At 35.8% G+C, this 17,769-nt stretch overlaps 1 protein-coding gene and 1 long non-coding RNA gene across 2 annotated transcripts in view; one reads left to right on the top strand and one right to left on the bottom strand.

Moving 5' to 3' along the window:
• Window positions 1-14,306, top strand: part of LOC136793310 (uncharacterized) — a 27,405-nt gene extending 13,099 nt beyond the window's left edge. Inside the window, exon 3 of the long non-coding RNA XR_010838445.1 lies at window positions 12,497-14,306. This is a non-coding gene — a long non-coding RNA (uncharacterized lncRNA). The remainder of the gene's footprint in view (window positions 1-12,496) is intronic.
• On the bottom strand, window positions 3,737-17,769 carry FRG1 (FSHD region gene 1). The gene is made up of 9 exons (XM_059049452.2): window positions 17,477-17,769; window positions 15,136-15,206; window positions 11,014-11,139; window positions 10,153-10,210; window positions 9,696-9,810; window positions 8,342-8,446; window positions 6,192-6,283; window positions 5,576-5,686; window positions 3,737-3,832 (listed from the first exon to the last, which is right to left on the bottom strand). Exons 1-9 carry the CDS (start codon window positions 17,536-17,538, stop codon window positions 3,796-3,798), a joined length of 777 nt encoding a protein of 258 aa, XP_058905435.1. The 5' UTR covers window positions 17,539-17,769; the 3' UTR covers window positions 3,737-3,795.

Here is a 17,769-nt window from a genome sequence, read left to right as displayed (position 1 = left end):
CCCAGGAACTCCGTAGCATTTGGGTGGGTACTGGGTCATCTGGTATGCTGAGTCCATTTTAGGAATTCAGGCCTATTTTAAGATGTTTGAATATATTCATTGATTTTAATGATTTCTTTATTAACTTCTTTCTGTAGGATGTTGGTGAGTTTTGTATCTGTATCTAGGAAAGTCCAGGCAGGTCCTTAATTTGCGAAGAGGGCAAGGAAAAAATAAGAGTTTGAGCATGTCATGTTGGAGCAGCTTGACTAGACGAACCCTCTCTCACACAAAAAAATTAAGCTTTGGACAAAATATTAAAAATTATCTAAAGGTAAAGGAGAGTGACCAAAAGTACGCAGAAACTTGAGGGGAGTTAATTGTAGTAAGAAGGGAATCATATTTTCAACATTTATTCAACTTAGGGCAGGCCCCAGGCAGTGCCACACCACTAAGAGTCATTAAAACTCATATAGAAACCTTTAGTCTTAGTAGTTGAGGCATCTGAGGACAGAGTTCAGAGTAATCAGAGTCTAGAAAGTGAGGAGGAAATCCTGAAAAAAGAAGAAAGCCACAGAGGATAGCCATACTGCCCAAATCTCTCACTGATCTTAGAACTGCACATCTTTGGGGCAAGACTTCAAGCAGCCCAGCTAAAACTGAAAGAACTGAAAGGGTATTTCAGCTGTTGGCCACTGTGGGGAGATAGAATTTGGAGCTTGAGGTCAACCATATTAACTGCCTACTAAACAACAAAGATTCTTCAGAAGGACAAAACAGAATCCACAGTTTCTATAATGTACTATTCACAATGTCCAGGATACAGTCTAATTATATCAGACATATGAAGAAACATACTAAAAAGAAAAGGCAATCAGTGGTGACTGATCCTGAGATGACCCAGATGTTGGAATTAGAAGACAAGGATTTTTAAGGTAGCTATTGTAATTCTGCCTAAAAACAAAAACACCAAAAAAAGACGTTTAATTAATGGATAAGTAATTTCAGCAGAGAAAAAGAAATTATAACAATAGCAGTAACCACAGGATCAAATGGATTCTAGAAGTGAAAAATAGTGTCTGAGATTAAAAAATCACCAGATGGGTTTAATAGCAGTTTAGAGATAAGAGAGTCAGTGAACTTGAAGATAGACCTGGAGTCTGTCATACAGAGTGAAGTAAGTCAGAAGGAGAAAAACAAATACCGTATGCTAACACATATATATGGAGTCTAAGGGGAAAAAAAGTCATGAAGAGACTAGGGGTAGGACGGGAATAAAACACAGACCTACTAGAGCATGGACTTGAGGACACAGGGAGGGGGAAGGGTAAGCTGTGACAAAGTGAGAGAGTGGCATGGACATGTATACACTACCAAACATAGGGTGGAGCCGCATGGCAAGGGAGATCAGCTGCGTGCTTTGTGACAACCTAGAGGGGTGGGAGGGAGGGAGACGCAAGAGGGAAGAGATATGGGAACATATGTATATGTATAGCTGATTCACTTTGTTATAAAGCAGAAACTAACACACCATTGTAAAGCAATTATACTCCAATAAAGATGTTAAAAAAAAGAAATCAAGATGATCTAATCTGAAAATGTGTGAGCAGTCAAAATTGGGCATGGGCAGCTTTTTGTTTGTGCTCTTATTGTATATAACCTTCCTTTTGATAAGGTTACTAAACTAGTAAGTCAGGGGAATGTTTGATCAGAATGTATCTTGATTTTGATAGTGCTTTAAACAAAATTTCTCATGATATGCTCATGCACAAGATGGAAAAGAGTGCACCACATGACGATATGTGGAAACACTCCTTCTTGATCTCTGCCACTCTCCCAGACGTAACTTCATTGCATAATGGGGGTTGTATAAAGTGCAGTGCTGCAAACAGGGAAGGAATACTCACCTATTACCTGCAATTTTTATTCATTTGTTGTCCTCCTTCACTAGTGTATAAACTCCATGAGGGCAGGCGATGCCTATTTTTAATCTGTATCCTCCAGTTGCCAGGACCTGTAATTAGTCCTGCTCTCCCAAATGGGGGCAGGAACTGGGTGAACATGAGGGTGAGTATGGTGAGAAGGAGTCCAGGAATATACTACGTTCAGAAGTTCAGGCAGACAGAATGTTTGTTCCAGGGAAATCAGTTGGCCGGCAGATGGTCTTTGGTACCAGCCCACTGCTGGAAATAAGACTTCAGTCTCTCGAGGGTAGTGTTTCCTCAAAGTGTGGTTCAGATCGCTTGCTTCTGAATTTCCTGGAGTGCTTGTTAAATGTCAGTTTTGGGGACTAATGCTAGATATGCTAAGCCTGCACCTCTAAGGATGGGTCTTGGAAATCTACAGGTACCCTAGGTGATTCTTACGTATATAAATTTGAACTATTTCTTTTTAGAGGTTGGGGAGCTGACAAAAGCAAGGACTAGACCAAGTCCTAGGGCAGCTTTCACAATCTTGGCACCATTGGCAGTTTGGCTGGGTAATTCTTTGTTGTAAGGGAGTGCTGTCCCGTGCATTGTAGTATGTTTAGCAGCATCCCTAGTTTCTAACCCTCTAAATGCCAGAGTACCCCCTGTTCTCCCAGTTGAGACATCCAAAAATGCCTCCAGACATTCCAAAATGTCCCCCGGAGGGCAAAATAGGCCCTGCTTGAGAACTGCTGCTTTGGGGGATCAGAAGGAGAAAGCAGCATGGGGGAGCGTCCAGCTACTGGAACTGGGATGCCAGGGTAGGGCCAGAGCCGCAGCCCGAGCTTCTCCTTTGTACGGCTGATGCTGCTAGCTTAGCTGCCTTGCTGTAGAGGGGCTGTGTAAGTCTAGAGTTGGTGACAGATGGAATAGAAATATAAAAGCTGAGAATTAGACAAGGTGTGGCCCCAGGTCTCAGGCATGGCTGTGCAATGGAATCAATGTGGAATTGTAAAAACATAAAAATGCCTCAGCCGACCTTAGCTCTTCTGAAGCAGAATTTCCAGTGGTGAAGTACAGGCAACTGGTACACAAGCTGGTTTGGGAACACTCACAGGGTTAGATGACATCCTGAATACTCTGTTCAGGAACTCAGAAAGAGACAGGCTAGGAATAAAACTGCCTCAGCATAGCAGACCTCAGCAGTGCTTCGTGTCTGGACCTCTTTAATAGCTCCCATCCCATCCCACACGTGAGGATGAAAGCATTATATAAATACATATCCATTGTGGCTAAACTGTCCTAAGTAGGGAATTTCCCCAATTTTACTCTTATCCTCTGTTCTGAACCTACTCGCTCTTTTGTAAAATGTTTCCTGTTCCCACCCCACTGCTTAATACCCAATTTCTTTCTCTCTGTGCAGCCCCCTTGTCCTGATACTTGTTTAGCTTGTGTGTGACTTGGGCAATATTTAAGAGGTAGAATCAAAGCCTTGCTGACTGATTGGATTGGGGAGTTTCTAATTTCCTTTTAAAGGTACCAGTTAGGCATCTATTGTACTAAGTAATGCAAAGTAAGACTGTAAAGCAATAAGACAGCTTCCACAAGCTGCACAAGAAGCATCAGTTTCACAGAGTAGCACTTCATGCTTTATGACAGGAAATCCAGAAAAGAAGAGAATTCTGTGGTACTTTAAGTGTGTACTCTAAGTTTCATTTCCATGTGAAACACTGCAATTGACTAAAAAAGTACATCCATGGAGAATCTCAATTAAACTTGATTTATCTTGGTTAAATCTAGCAACTGGTTCAGCAGTAATTCCATAACAGCCCAATAATTCTGTAAAAAAATCACTTCCACTGATTTTTTTATTCAGAAAAAAAGGAGAAGACAGAAACAAAAATCCTGGTCATTTGCAATATCTATCAGCTTTCAATTTGGCTCTCCTGTGTAAACAAAAACAAATAATAAAAATTAATCTATGTAGAAACATGTCATATATAGCCAACTGCTACTGAACATAAACTCGCTCAGAAATTGTGCTCTCAATTTTGGTTATTATATTACCACACCGCTTATATTAAAATATTTAAATTAAAATTTTACTTTTCAATTTTATGTTTCATACTACATGGATTTTATTCTTACAAAAAAAATCCTTTCCTGATCTTTAACTCATGTTGCTTAAGGGCTTTTTAAATCCATAACAGAGATTTTAATTGCCTCTGAATTTAAGCATGCCCTAAGCTTCTATTTAACAAGGTGGCAATGTTGTATTTTCATAAGTGATAAAAGTTAGAGGACACAGGCCTTACTCTGTTTCTTTTGAGTCCATATCCTGATTATTATTTATGGCCTATACTTGATTTCTTAGAAATAGGTGCATGTTAAATTTGCTCAGCTGGAAACAATTATTACATCATTTGCTATCTTCAGGTAACCACCTCACCAACTGGTTAACAGGAAATACCTGATAAAACACTGTCTTTATCAAGGAATGGAAAGACATGTCTTAAGACTAATTTCGCAACATACGACTTGAATGCGTGGCAGGAGATTACCAAATTCTCTCTCGATCTGGCACTTACTTGATTTATACTTGTAAGCTCACAGCTAAACCACTCTAACCACTCTAACCAGTTTTTTAAATTTATTTTTTATTCTGAATGAAGATGAAATAAACTTTTAAAATGTTTTTACTGGAGTGGAATTCTAGAAACTTCAAAAAGCTAGGCAAAAAGAATTATTTTCAAGAGGTAGTAAATATTATTATTCACACTTTAATATCAATATTGTTGATAGTGATAACAATAACACCATTATCTACATAACCCTTTTACAGTTTACAAACTAAGTTTACATACATTATACCTCTTCTGTATCTATTTTTTTTCAATTTAATTTTATTTATTTTCTAAGCATTTTTTTAATGTTGTAAATCTAGGACACTACTTACCTAAATAGACATACTAATAAATAAATATTAATAATGTGCTATGATAAATATCCTGCACACGTCTGAATTCAACTTAATAAAAGTGCTTCAATTTTGTTATTCAATTTTATACTTAGAAATTTTTTTTTTTTTTTGCGGTACGCGGGCCTCTCACTGCTGTGGCCTCTCCCGTTGCGGAGCACAGGCTCCGGACGCGCAGGCTCAGCGGCCATGGCTCACGGGCCCAGCCGCTCCGCGGCACGTGGGATCCTCCCGGACAGGGGCACTAACCTGTGTCCCCTGCATCGATAGGCGGGCTCACAACCACTGCGCCACCAGGGAAGCCCATACTCAGAAATTTTTAAACTGATTTTTATCTCATTTTTGAAAAGCTGTACTACTTTAACAGAACCCACTGAATTTGGAAATTAGTCAAACAACTTCTTTCTAGCCCTGGTTCTAATAGTTATAAAAAGTTGATGGTAAATAAGTTTATGAAACAGTTTCAGTCAGAACTGAATTTCTTGCACTAAAATATATAAGCACTTGGAATCTGGCTATTTCCAGATGTTCTTTCTTGGTGATCTTTTCCCAGACTTATGATGTCCTTTTAAGGTAATACCACCACATTCAAAAATTAAAAAAATAAAGACAAAAATTTGAAAATTACAGTAATTAAAAAAAGAACACGGTTTATATACACTACTTCTATTGGCCGCTGAAAACAGTTGGAAATGATTAAAAATATACCTACCTGTCCAGAAGTGTTTCGTGCAAAAATCCATCTTTCCGGGCCTTTTTAAGAATTTTACTGTCTTCTTTACTTATTTTAAGTTTGTGGTCTTGGAAGCTCTGGAATTTCTTTCTGTTAAGAAAATATCTTTCTTGAAAAATATCTCAAACTTTTATTATACATGTTTACAGATGAGCTTAAAATATTTTTTAAAGTTTTTTGTTTATTTAAAACACTAATTGTTTTTCTTAAATAACATCCAACTTTTCAACAACAAAAATAACTTTAGTACCCCACCATCAAGGAGGCAGTTGTTTGGATAGCTCTACAAACTCAAGATTTGGAATGTTGGCTGGAGTCTCCTGTATCCTGGCAGCATTTGGTTGGCATTATGTACTGACAATGACACACTCTATAGAGTAGGGAGAATAGACTAACTCAAGTGACTTGAGCACTGAAAGCTAGCAGGATGATAATTACGAAAACTGAAGCCTTAAGAGAAGCATTTAGTTTAGTGCTCTGTCCTAGAGTCTACATTATGTTGTCTCTGCTTGTCCTTCAAGTTATTTTATTTTAGGTGCCTTGAGAAGCATGTCACTGCCAAATCTACAGTTCTAAAAGGAAAAACTATACGTACACATAATTGATTTCACACTGTTTAACATTTCCTTTGTCTTCTTCTGGAATATCATCTTTTTTCTTAGTTTCTCTTTCGGCACAGGATCTAATCTGGATATTGGAGATGAGAACCCAACAGGTTACACATTTATCTTCCCCCTGCTCCACCTTACTTATTACAAAAGAACATTCTAGGTGATTTCTTATGCAAAAGAAGAAAACAGTTAACTTAGCAATTAGATTCAGAAAAAGACAGATTCTAGATATGTTTTTATTTATATATATAATTTATCTAAATGATTGCTATTATATGTTTCTTTAGAGCCCTTACATCAGAAACACTGAAGAGAAACTTATTTGAAAAGCATTTTACAGATCAGATCCCACTAAGCCAATTAGGCAATAATTTAACTAGTTTAATTTTGGCTGTAAAAGTAAATACAGTAGGATCAAATTATCCTGCTATTTAGTGTTCATTTTATAACACTGGAAGTTTAAGATAGTAGCTATTTTACTATGCATAGGATATTACCAACACATTAAAACTTAACATAAAACAATTTGTTTTCATCTAATCGGAATCTATCCCTTTTAAATCCTCCTTATACTTTCATAAGTTTTGACAGATACTATCACATTCCATAAATTAATTGACACAGATATAGCAATTAGGATCAACTGAGTGGGGTAAGAAGAGGACAGAATTCAGGGCCATGAAACTGGCAATTTGCAACCCAAAGGACCCACATCTGGAAAGGGATCTCTGTGGCTTAGAGCACAATTCCAAGATTGCTTAGAAACTGGTGAGCAATAGGCATGTGTAGATGATATGTGTGCAACGGTTTTGGCTGGAGGAGTTCTAGAAGACCTGGGGAAATTCTGGGCCAGGTCTGTGACACAATACTGCTTTTGGGAGGAGGGAATGTGTTCTGGTAGATAAGGCTAGGCTATAAAGGTGGATGCTGACATAGACTAGCAGAGCCTGCAACGTAAAAGGCAAGGTGGAAAGAGTCCTGGATTATCATTGCTCAGAGCTTCCAGGTACCTGCTAACCAGACAGACCCAGGGAAATCTGACAGGTACTTCATGTAAAAACGGTTGTACTTATTGATAAATATAGTATAGTGTTTTTTTATTTCTGTAGATGTGCAAAGTACTGCACATACATTTGTACTATCTTCAATAATCATACTTTCATAATGTAATCCAGATGAAAAATTCAAGCATGATACAATAAAATTAAATACAAATAAATAAAATTAAAAATAGGTGAGTCAGAAATCCACCAGCATTTTTCTAATGACTGCTTCCTGAGAAGCAGTGTGGTGTGGAACGTAATTTCTAGGGTCAGTTGGGCCTGGGTACACAGCCTGTCTCCACTTTATCTGTGTGACTTCATGAAGTGACTTATCAAAACAGTGAGGATGTAGGGGAGGTCAAAGGTTGTTTCCTCCTCTGTAAAGTTAAGATAACCTCACAGGAACACTCTGAAGATTAAAGACAACTATGCATGTGCCTCACTCAGCAGAGTACCTGCAGCTACTTGCTGTAGTTTTGTTTACATAATTGAAAAATGTTATGACTAATACTTTAAAAAATATAACAAGAAAATCTAGGTTTTAGATTTAAATTTTTTGAGATTTTGGCAGTGAAAATGGCTTTTGAGAAAACTATGGAAGACAGACCGAAACTTCTAATTCCTGAGCTGTCTAGAATGGTATTTTTTTCTCCATCAGTCAACTCCAAATGATGAAATGAAGAGTTACTGGTATTAACATTCTTGTTTAAAGAGATTAGTGATATTTTTCAAGGTAAAAAGAATACTGTAAGACTGTAAAACTGAGGATTATGAAAATCGAGAACATTTAAAAAATACAATCAAATATATGACACAGAATTTAAAACAAAACATATACAGATACTTGATAGATGTGTTTAAATTATGTTGATACTAGAGAAAATGTAACATGGATTTTTATGCTTGCTTTATTTATAAGGATTAAAGCCACTTTAGAAAAGGCTTTTTTCCCTCATTTCTTTAAGCCTTCCACTCTGGCCCTCACTAATGCATTACACACAGTGAATCTGGATCAGACTACAACACTTTAAAGAGACGCAGTCACATCATACATGTGATGTGTATTAGTCTATAAAAAGTCTCATGATTACCTTTATCATTTCTTCTTCTCCGGCCGTTTTACTTTTTGCTTCTATATCACCTGCTTCATTGCATCTAATAAAGCAGCTATTTGAGGCCAGTAAAGCCATTTTCCCCTAAATGAACAAAATAATAAGAAATAAGTTATGAGAATACCTGTGAAAAAAATTCTTAAGTCTTGAGACTAAATTGATTTTTCCCATGTCTAAAAGTAATCAGGAAAAATAATGTGAAGAAAACCTGGAAAAATAAAAAAAATACAGAAAACCAAAATCACCTATAATCTTACTACTCAAAGATAACCACATTAAATATTTTTAGTATATTCTATTAGTAGGACTAAATTCTAACTGTATGGAATAGAATTATTTCCTTTGGCCTCAGAGATTTATTGAGGATATAACTGATTTAGTGTTTTAAAAAGTTAGCTTTAAAGATAAAAAAAATTATAATAGTAGTGTTTTAAATTTTTCTCCATAATTAGAAAATATAAAAACATATCATAGTTGATTGAAGTATAATCAACTATACTTCAATAAAATAAAAAAAAATGCAGAGAAAATATATCTCATAAAAGGTAGGCTTCGATGCCTTTGAATTTATTGCTCAGAACTTTAAGAATCAATGTCTGAGGGACTTTTGGGTGTAGAAAGAATTAAATCTTCTATCATATCCAGTTACAAAAGTGCTAATAACATGGATTTGACTTAATTTCTTATTTGAGGTGGTATGGGCTGGGTTTTCTGTCATCTGGATGACTTTTGGTATGCTTGGATGTGGCTGTATAGTCAGTGATTTAAATCTGTGTTGCTGATCTTTCTGCTGAGTACCTTTTTGTAATAAAGTTTTACTTGTTACATCAGGGACTTTTAAGTCTTTCTTTCATTTAAATTTAAAATTTTAAAATGTAGTGTTTTTCCCAAAAATAAAGTGAAATGAACATCCCTCAAATTCTGTATAACTGGTAGTATCTGACTTATCATCCTGGCCTTATCATATGTTGGCGTTTTCTGTTGATATAATGAAAAATATCTATTCAGTTTCTTTGCCCATTTAAAAATTTTTCTTTCTTTTGCTATTGAATGAGTTTCTTATATAATTTGGACATTAACACCTTATCAGATATATGGTTTACAAATACTTTTCTCAATCCATAGCTTGTCTTTTCACTTCATTGTTTTTTTTCCCCGTGTTGCACTATTTTTTGAGATGTTTTTAAGGTTATGAATTCATGTTGGTTTTAAAAAATTTAATGCATTATTGCAGTCTATTTTTTTTGTTTTTTTTGAACATAGGTTCTCAATGAATGTTAGAGACCTTCCCATTCACTGACAAGGAACTTTTATAAACAGTAAGAGTACTTACATCTTGAAAGACAGGTTCCCATTGTTCTCTTGGTCCAATTGCATCTGAACGCCCAACAACAAGTCCATCTGAATTTATACCTAGGTATTTTCCATAGCCAGATTTCAGGGCAATTCTTCAGATCAATAAAATAGATCAATGTTAAAAACAGAGAGAAAGGAAATTAAATATGGAACATAAAAATAGTATGTGTGTGTATAAAAATTAAAGACTAACCACAGTCCAAATGTTCAAAAGCCATGTATGGCTAGTGGCTACCATATTGGACAATGTAGTTCTATGTATACAATTTAATAGTCTACTTTCTTAATACAAATATTATATAATACTTTATATAGCAAATATTTTCCAAATTCATTATTCTTCAAAAACACTACTTTTAATGGATATATAATATTCTATTACAATGTATCATATTGTATTACAATGTATTAATTGTAGTTCAACTCAAGCTTACCTGGAATCAGACAATTTGACAGCTGTAAACTGCTCTGGAGGACTAGGACCCTCATCAACTACAGGAGAAAAAACAATTTGAAATAAATTTGACATTTCTTATAAATATACATATAAAGATACTCTTTAGCTTGAAAGAAGTAGCTCTTTTAAAAACAAACATAAGAATATTATATTATGATGTAATTATAATACAGTATTCATAGTATCAAGAGTTACTTTATCTTCTATACAACTCATGTTTAGTTTTACATACTTAACAAGATAGGTCAGCATGATGCTTACTTAGTCACTTCCAAGATACTATCTCTTTGTATTTTAAAATGCAGTCAGCACATAGACAAATAAGCACTTAATATTTAAAAAGCTAAATGCTTTAATTTATTCAAGGGATGGCCATTCAGACAAAAAGCTACTGCTTTTTAATCTTCTAATTTCTTCGTATCTCATTAGTGCTTCTTCCCATGGGCTAAAAGGAATGAGAAAACTTTAAATTATTAACAGTTAGTTAATGCTCCAGGTTAGTTTTAGCAAAAGGTCTAAAGAATAAAGGAATTCAAAACTTTGACTCAACCAGGTTTTCTTTTTCTTTCCACTTATTATTTCAATTATTCATATTGTTTTTGATTCCCATGGATACTCTTCTGGAACTATACAGAATGTTTTCAAATGCTTACACTGGAAAGAGGGAGTTGCCAATAACTGGTAAATAGTGAAGAAGGAAAAAAATGGAAGAGTCAAACCAGTAGATACATTCCTTTGGAATATACTCGAGATTTGTTAGAATTTGGCCTAAGTGAATGAATGTCATAAAATATATACTGTAGCCTTTTCCCTTCCGTTGCTTCTACCAGACACAAACCTTCTTTATGTGGAGCTCCCAGTGTAAAAAGTCCATTGTCAAGTGCATGTATGTAGGTTCCTTTATCCATTTCAATCGCTATGGTTCCTGAAATTTCACCAAAGTTTGTTACTGTCCACCAGATTCCTAAAAAATAAAATCAGTAATTTAAATTTATATTCTGGATTTGACAGAAGGTTCTTACTTGCTGCTGTTGTCATTAGAACATATTTAAAATTGTTATTTTGTAGTTGTAAGAAACAATACAGGGAGATCTCATATACCCTTTAATCACTTTCTCCCAATGGTTAACATCTTGCATAACTATAGTCAGTATCAAAACCAAAAAACTGACACTGATACAATCCATGAAACTTATTCAGATTTCATCACTTTTACACACACTCACTTGTATGTTTCTATGCGGGTATGTAGATCTACGTTACTACCACCACAGTCAAGATTAGGTTCTTTTAAAATGTAAAATAGCAGTACACATGAAGGCATAAAATGATATATAGAGAACAGTCTCTCTCATATCTGCCTCCAGTCATCCACGACTGCTTTCCAGAGGCAATGACTATTGCAACCTTTTCCTTATGTATCCCTCCAGATTATAATTACAATTGCTAAGACTGAGGTCAGGGAGCTTATTACGTATATTTTCCTTCTAGGAGTTTTATGGTTTCAGGTCTTACATTTAAACATTTAATTCATTTTGAGTTAATTTTTGTGTATGGTACAAGATAGCAGTCCAGTTTTCCCAACATCATTTATTGAAAAGACTGTCCTTTCCTCATTGTATATTCCTGGAATATGCAATGGGTTTATTTCTGGGCTCTCTATCTGGCTCCATTGATCTATGTGTTTTTTATGTCAGTACCATACTGTTTTGATTACTTTCGCTTTATAATATGATTTGAAATCAGGAAATGTGATACCTCCAGCCTTGTTCTTCTTTCTCTATATCGCTTTGATTATTTGGGGTCTTTTGTGGTACATATAAATTTTAGGACTGTTTGTTCTACTTCTGTGAAAAATGCCACTGAAATTTTGACAGGAATTTCACTAAATCTGCAGATTGCTTTGGGGTTAGTTTAGACATTTTAACAATATTAATTCTTCCAGTCCATGACCATGGAATATCTTTACTACGTGTCTTCTTCAATTTCTGTCATTAATGTCTTATAGTTTTCAGTGTATGGGTCTTTCACCTCCTTCGTAAATTTATTCCTAGGTATTTTATTCTTTTTGATGCAGTTGTAAATGGGATTGTGAATTTCGCTTTCTGATAGTTCATTATTAATGTATAGTAAATGCAACAAATTTTTGTATATTCATTTTGTATTCTGCAACTTTACTGAATTTGTTGATCAGTTCTAACAGTTTTTTGGTGGAGTCTTTAGGGTTTTCTATATATAATGTCCTGTCATCTGCAAATAGTGACATTTTTATTTCTTCCTTTCTGATTTGGATTTCTTTTTCTTGCCTAATTGCTCTGTAGGACTTCCAATACTATGTTGAATAAAAGTGGCAAGTGTGGGCATCCTTGTCTTGTTCCTGATCTTAGAGGAAAAGCTTTTCACTGTTGAGGACAAACCTAAATTGTATTTCAATTTTTGTTGGGTCTGATAATGATAATGTTATGTATTAAAAGAAAGGGCAAAACAGAAGGAAGAAAAGAGAGAGAGAAAGAGAGAGACTGATCTTATAAGAAATGCACATTTATGTATATATGTATAATGACTTAGTATCTATTATTTATTTTAAAATTCTCCACAAAAATGTATGCATGAGAGATTATCTCACAGTGGGCATGTGTGTAAATGAAACAAGACTGTTAAAATATTGATTATTACTAAAGCTCAGTGATTCATTATATTCATGGAAGATTCATTCCATTCTTTTCTCTACTTACGTATTAGTTTGAAAATTTTCCATAATAAAAAATTTTAAAAATTGAGTTTATCACACTGTACAAAATTATCTATTCAGCTAAACAGGTCAGGCTTTTCATAACTAATAAAAAAATTAGTAAAAGTTTAGCTTAAATGAAGCTGGACCTTACCTAATATATACACATACTAACTCAAAATGGATCAAAGACCTACATGTAAGAGCTGAAACTATCAAGATAAAACTCTAAGAAAGCATATGGGAGAAGCCTCATGACACTGGATTTGGCAATGATTTCTTGGATAGGACATCAAAGGCACAAACAACAAAAGAATAAACAGACAAACTGGACTTCATCAAAATGAAAAATTTTTGTGCATCAAAGGACACTATCAATAGAGTAAAAAGACAACCAGAAAATATTTGTATATCACATATTTGATAAGGAATAAATATCCAGGATATATAGAGAACTCTTAAACTCAGCAACCACAAGAAAAGCAACCCAATTCAAATGATGGGCAAAGGACTTGAATAGGCATTTCTCCAAAGAAGATATGCAGATGGCCAATAACCGCATGAAAAGATGCTCAACATTACTAATCATTAGGAAAATGCAAACCAAAACCATAATGGGATACCACTTCATACCCATTAGGATGGCTTTTATCAAAAATACAGAAAATAACAAGTTTTCATGAGGATGTGGAGAAACTGGAACTCTTGTGCACTGCTGGTGGGAATGTAAAATGGTATGGTGGTTTCTCACAAAATTTAAAATAGAATTACTGTATTTGATCCAGCAATTCCATTTCTGGGTCTATACCAAGAAGAAATGAAAGCAGAGTCTTGAAGAAATATCTATACAACCATGTTCACAGGCAAAAGGTAGAAGCAACCCATGTTTTCATTGATAGATGAATGGATAAACAAATGTGGTATATATGTACAATGGAATATTATTCAGCCTTAAAAAGGAAGGCAATTCTGACACATGCTACAACATGGATGAACCCTGAAGACATTATGCAAAGTAAGACAGTCATAAAAGGACAAATACTGTATGATTCCACCCCTCTGAGGTACTTGGAGGTTGCCAGGGACTAGGGGGGGAGTGAGGAATGGGCATTTATAATTTAATGGGTGCAAAGTTTCAGTTTTGCAAGATGAAAAAAATTCTGGAGATGGATGGTGGTGATGGCTGTATAACAACGTGAATGCACTTAATGACACTGAATTGTACACTTAAAAATGGCTAAAGCAATACATTTTGTTATGTATATTTTACCACAATTAAAATAATTTAGTGAGAGCTTTACATAATTTGTTTCTGACTTATAGCTATAGTTGTTTTCAGTAAAAAAAAAATTCTTTACTCAGAATCATTATCAGCATCCTATGATCATTAAATCTTTCTTAAAAGTATAATAGTTAATGGTTTAAAATTATTTGTATTTTTTATGTTCTGTGCCATGTTGACCAAGTACACTTAATATTGATTCTTCCCCAAATGACCTAGATTCAATATAATTCTCCCAGAAAATCCAACAGGATTTATGGTAGAAAATAATAAATTGTAAAATTTATATGGAAACACAAAGTATCTAGAAGAGTATAAAAAAGTATAGAAGTATAAAGAAGAAGTATAAAGTTGGGAGATTCACACAACCTAGTTTCAAGACCGTATGAAATGACAGTATTCAAGACAAATCTATCACTGTAACAGACAATTCGATGGAACAGAGTCCAGAAATAGACTTAACACATATAAAGTCAATTGATTTTTGACAAAGATAGCAAAGCACTTTAATGGAGAAAGGAAAGTCTATTCATCAGTGATGTGATGCTGGGACAACTAGATATCAATATGAAAAAAAGAGAGAGAAAGAGAAAATAATTTGTAAAATGTATTTGGTTAAATAATATATATCTATATTAGGCCTTTAAAATGATATATCAGAATCTCTGGGTTATTAAGCAGTGTAATGATTCAGAGAACCATGTTTCCTCTCTCCTGTGCTTTGTTCTGATGATGAAGAAAAGGTCTCAGCAGTGACATCTACTGTGCTAGAGCATAAAAGCAATCTATAACTATAAGTAATATTTGAGCACTATAAGACAAATATGAGTCGGTCATAAATTCCTTCTACTTCCTTTTTACTACTTATCCCTTCTAGGAAAATATTTTTAAAGGGATCTCAACCAATGTTAACTTTTCTCAGAATAAAGTATACAAAACTGACTCACCAACAATATCAAGTTGAATTTCTTCATCTTCTTCTCTTTTTCTCTTCTTCTCTTTGCTCTTTTTCTTCTTACTATAGGAGATAATTTATATAGATGAGTTTAAATATATTGATTTGCATACTGTCATAAGATGGACTCTTAGAAGACTCTTAAGATGTACATTGATATATAAATTATTGATTTACAATGATATACATTGATATGCCCTCTTACTTCTAATCCTGAGAAGTCACTTCTGATCCTGTACATACTGTGTTACAGTTAAGAGAACAGACTCTGGAGCCAGACTGCCTTTTAAAAGCCTGATTCTCTCATTTCTTAGCTCTGTGATTTTTGGAAAATTTACTTAATCTCTCTGTACGTCAGTTTCCCCACCTACACAGTGAAGATAATAATTTAACCCAACTCTTAAGGCTGCTGTGAGGATTAAGAGAATGCATATCTTCATGCATTGCTCATGAAAATGTAAAATGGTGCAGCCACTTAGAAAAGAGTTTGGAGTTCTCAAAAAGTTAAACACAGAGTTACCATAGGACTTAACAAGTCTACTCCTAGGTATACAACCAAGAGAAAAGAAAACATATGTCCGCACAGAAACTTGTATAAGAATATTCATAGCAGCATCATTCACAAGTGCCGAAAAGTGGAAACCCAAATGCCCATGAACTGATGAATGGATAAACAAAATGTGTTGTATCCATACAATGGAATATTACTCAGCCATAAAAGGAATGAGTACTGGGGCTTCCCTGGTGGCGCACTGGTTGAGAGTCCGCCTGCCGATGCAGGGGACACGGGTTCGTGCCCCGGTCCGGGAAGAGCCCACATGCCGCGGAGCGGCTGGGCCCGTGAGCCATGGCCGCTGAGCCTGCGCGTCTGGAGCCTGTGCTCCGCAACGGGAGAGGCCACAACGGTGAGAGGCCCGCGTACCACAAAAAAAAAAAAAAAAAAAAAAAAAAAAGGAATGAGTACTAATATAACATAGATGAACCTTGAGAATGTTATCCTAAGGAAAAGAAGCCAGGTACAAAAGGCCACATATTGTGTGATTCCATTTATATGAAATATTTAGAAGCAGCAAACTGATACAGACAAAAAGTGGATTAGTGGTTGCCTGGGATTAGGGGATGAGCAGAAATGGGGAGTGACTGCTAATGACTGTGGGGTTTCTTTTTGAGATGACGAAAATGTTACAGTGGTGAACCTTGTGAACATCCTAAAAGGCACTGAATTCTACTTTAAAAGGGTGAATTTTATAGTATATATATCTCAATAATTCAAAGAAAACCAAGAGTGACTTTAAAAAAAAGTTAATATGTAGTACTTAGAACAGTTCTTGGCACATAGAAAGTGCTATGTATGTGTTAATTATATTGATAGTTATAATGATTATAATAAGACACACTTGTTTGTATTTTCATCACAAAATAAGCTTTCAGAAGCTAACTCTCCCCTCCCTCCTATGAATTCAGACAGTAACAATTTCACATGTATTCAGGATAAATTCTTGATGCCAGACCCCTAGGCAGAGTTCTCAAGTGCAGTGGCTTCAGTTTGCTTCTTGACACTTTCTTTCCATGTCTCATAAAAGTACCTAAAACCCTATCACTCAGACTAGGATGAAATGCTCAACATTTTTGTGAATAATCAACCCCGAGCAAATCTAGCAGTTAAAAAAGAGGTGAAGGTATGAGTGGGCAGATATCTTTTCCTAAAAATCTAATACTCATAAATCACCACTATAACTTCTTCCTTGTATTTGGCTCTAGTTATTTACTGTACATATTATCTCACTCAATCCTCATAATAATCCTTTTAGAGTATCATTACTCTCTCCCAATAAACGAATAAACGGAAGCTCAAAGATATTAACGTACCTGCCACAAACCACAAAATTAGTAATTAGTGGAGTCCAGGTTCAAACCCATATCCTTTTCAAAATCCACATCTACATATTGCATTAAAAGCTAATTTTTTTCTAGGTGGGAGGGAGACAATGTTGAAAATAATTATTCCTAATAAAGGAAGTTACTGTTATAACGTACACAATCACACTAATACAGACCCAGCAAGCATAGGTCTGGAGGTGGTGGTGGGGCTCATCAAGGGACCCGAACTTGTGGCTCCTGGGCTATCGGTCCGCCCAGCTAGGGCGCGACTCCGGCGGTGCGTCTCTGCATCGGCGCCGGGAACTGAGTCCATCCCGGCAGGAGGCCAGGCCCAAGGGCTGGGAGCCTGAATGACAGCTCCCGGCGGCTTCCACAGCCTAGCCGCAGGGAGGGGAGAGCGGAGGGTTGTCGGAAAAGAGGGGCAGATTCTCCCAAACAAACTCGCGGTTTACCTCTTGGCTTTGGTTCCCTTGAGCACGAGTTTGGTGGGCTTCACGTAGGAGTATTCGGCCATGGTCGCGGTGACGCTTCTGTATTAAGACAGGGAGCTGGCTCAGGGCAAGACACGTGAACCAGGGCAGAAGCGGGCAAGGGAGGCACAAGAGTGCGGATGGCGTCCCAACTCCCTGAGAACTTTTATGCAGCAGCGGAGTGGGCGAGTTTCCCCGGAATCCCTGGCCTTTCTCTCCCGAATATTGAGTCCCAAATGGAGTTCTACTTCCTGTTGACAGCCTGGGGCTACGGC

The sequence above is a fragment of the Kogia breviceps genome, chromosome 20, assembly GCF_026419965.1.
Source record: "Kogia breviceps isolate mKogBre1 chromosome 20, mKogBre1 haplotype 1, whole genome shotgun sequence".
NCBI classification, from domain to species: Eukaryota; Metazoa; Chordata; class Mammalia; order Artiodactyla; family Physeteridae; genus Kogia; species Kogia breviceps.
This window is presented reverse-complemented; position numbering and strand designations above follow the sequence as displayed.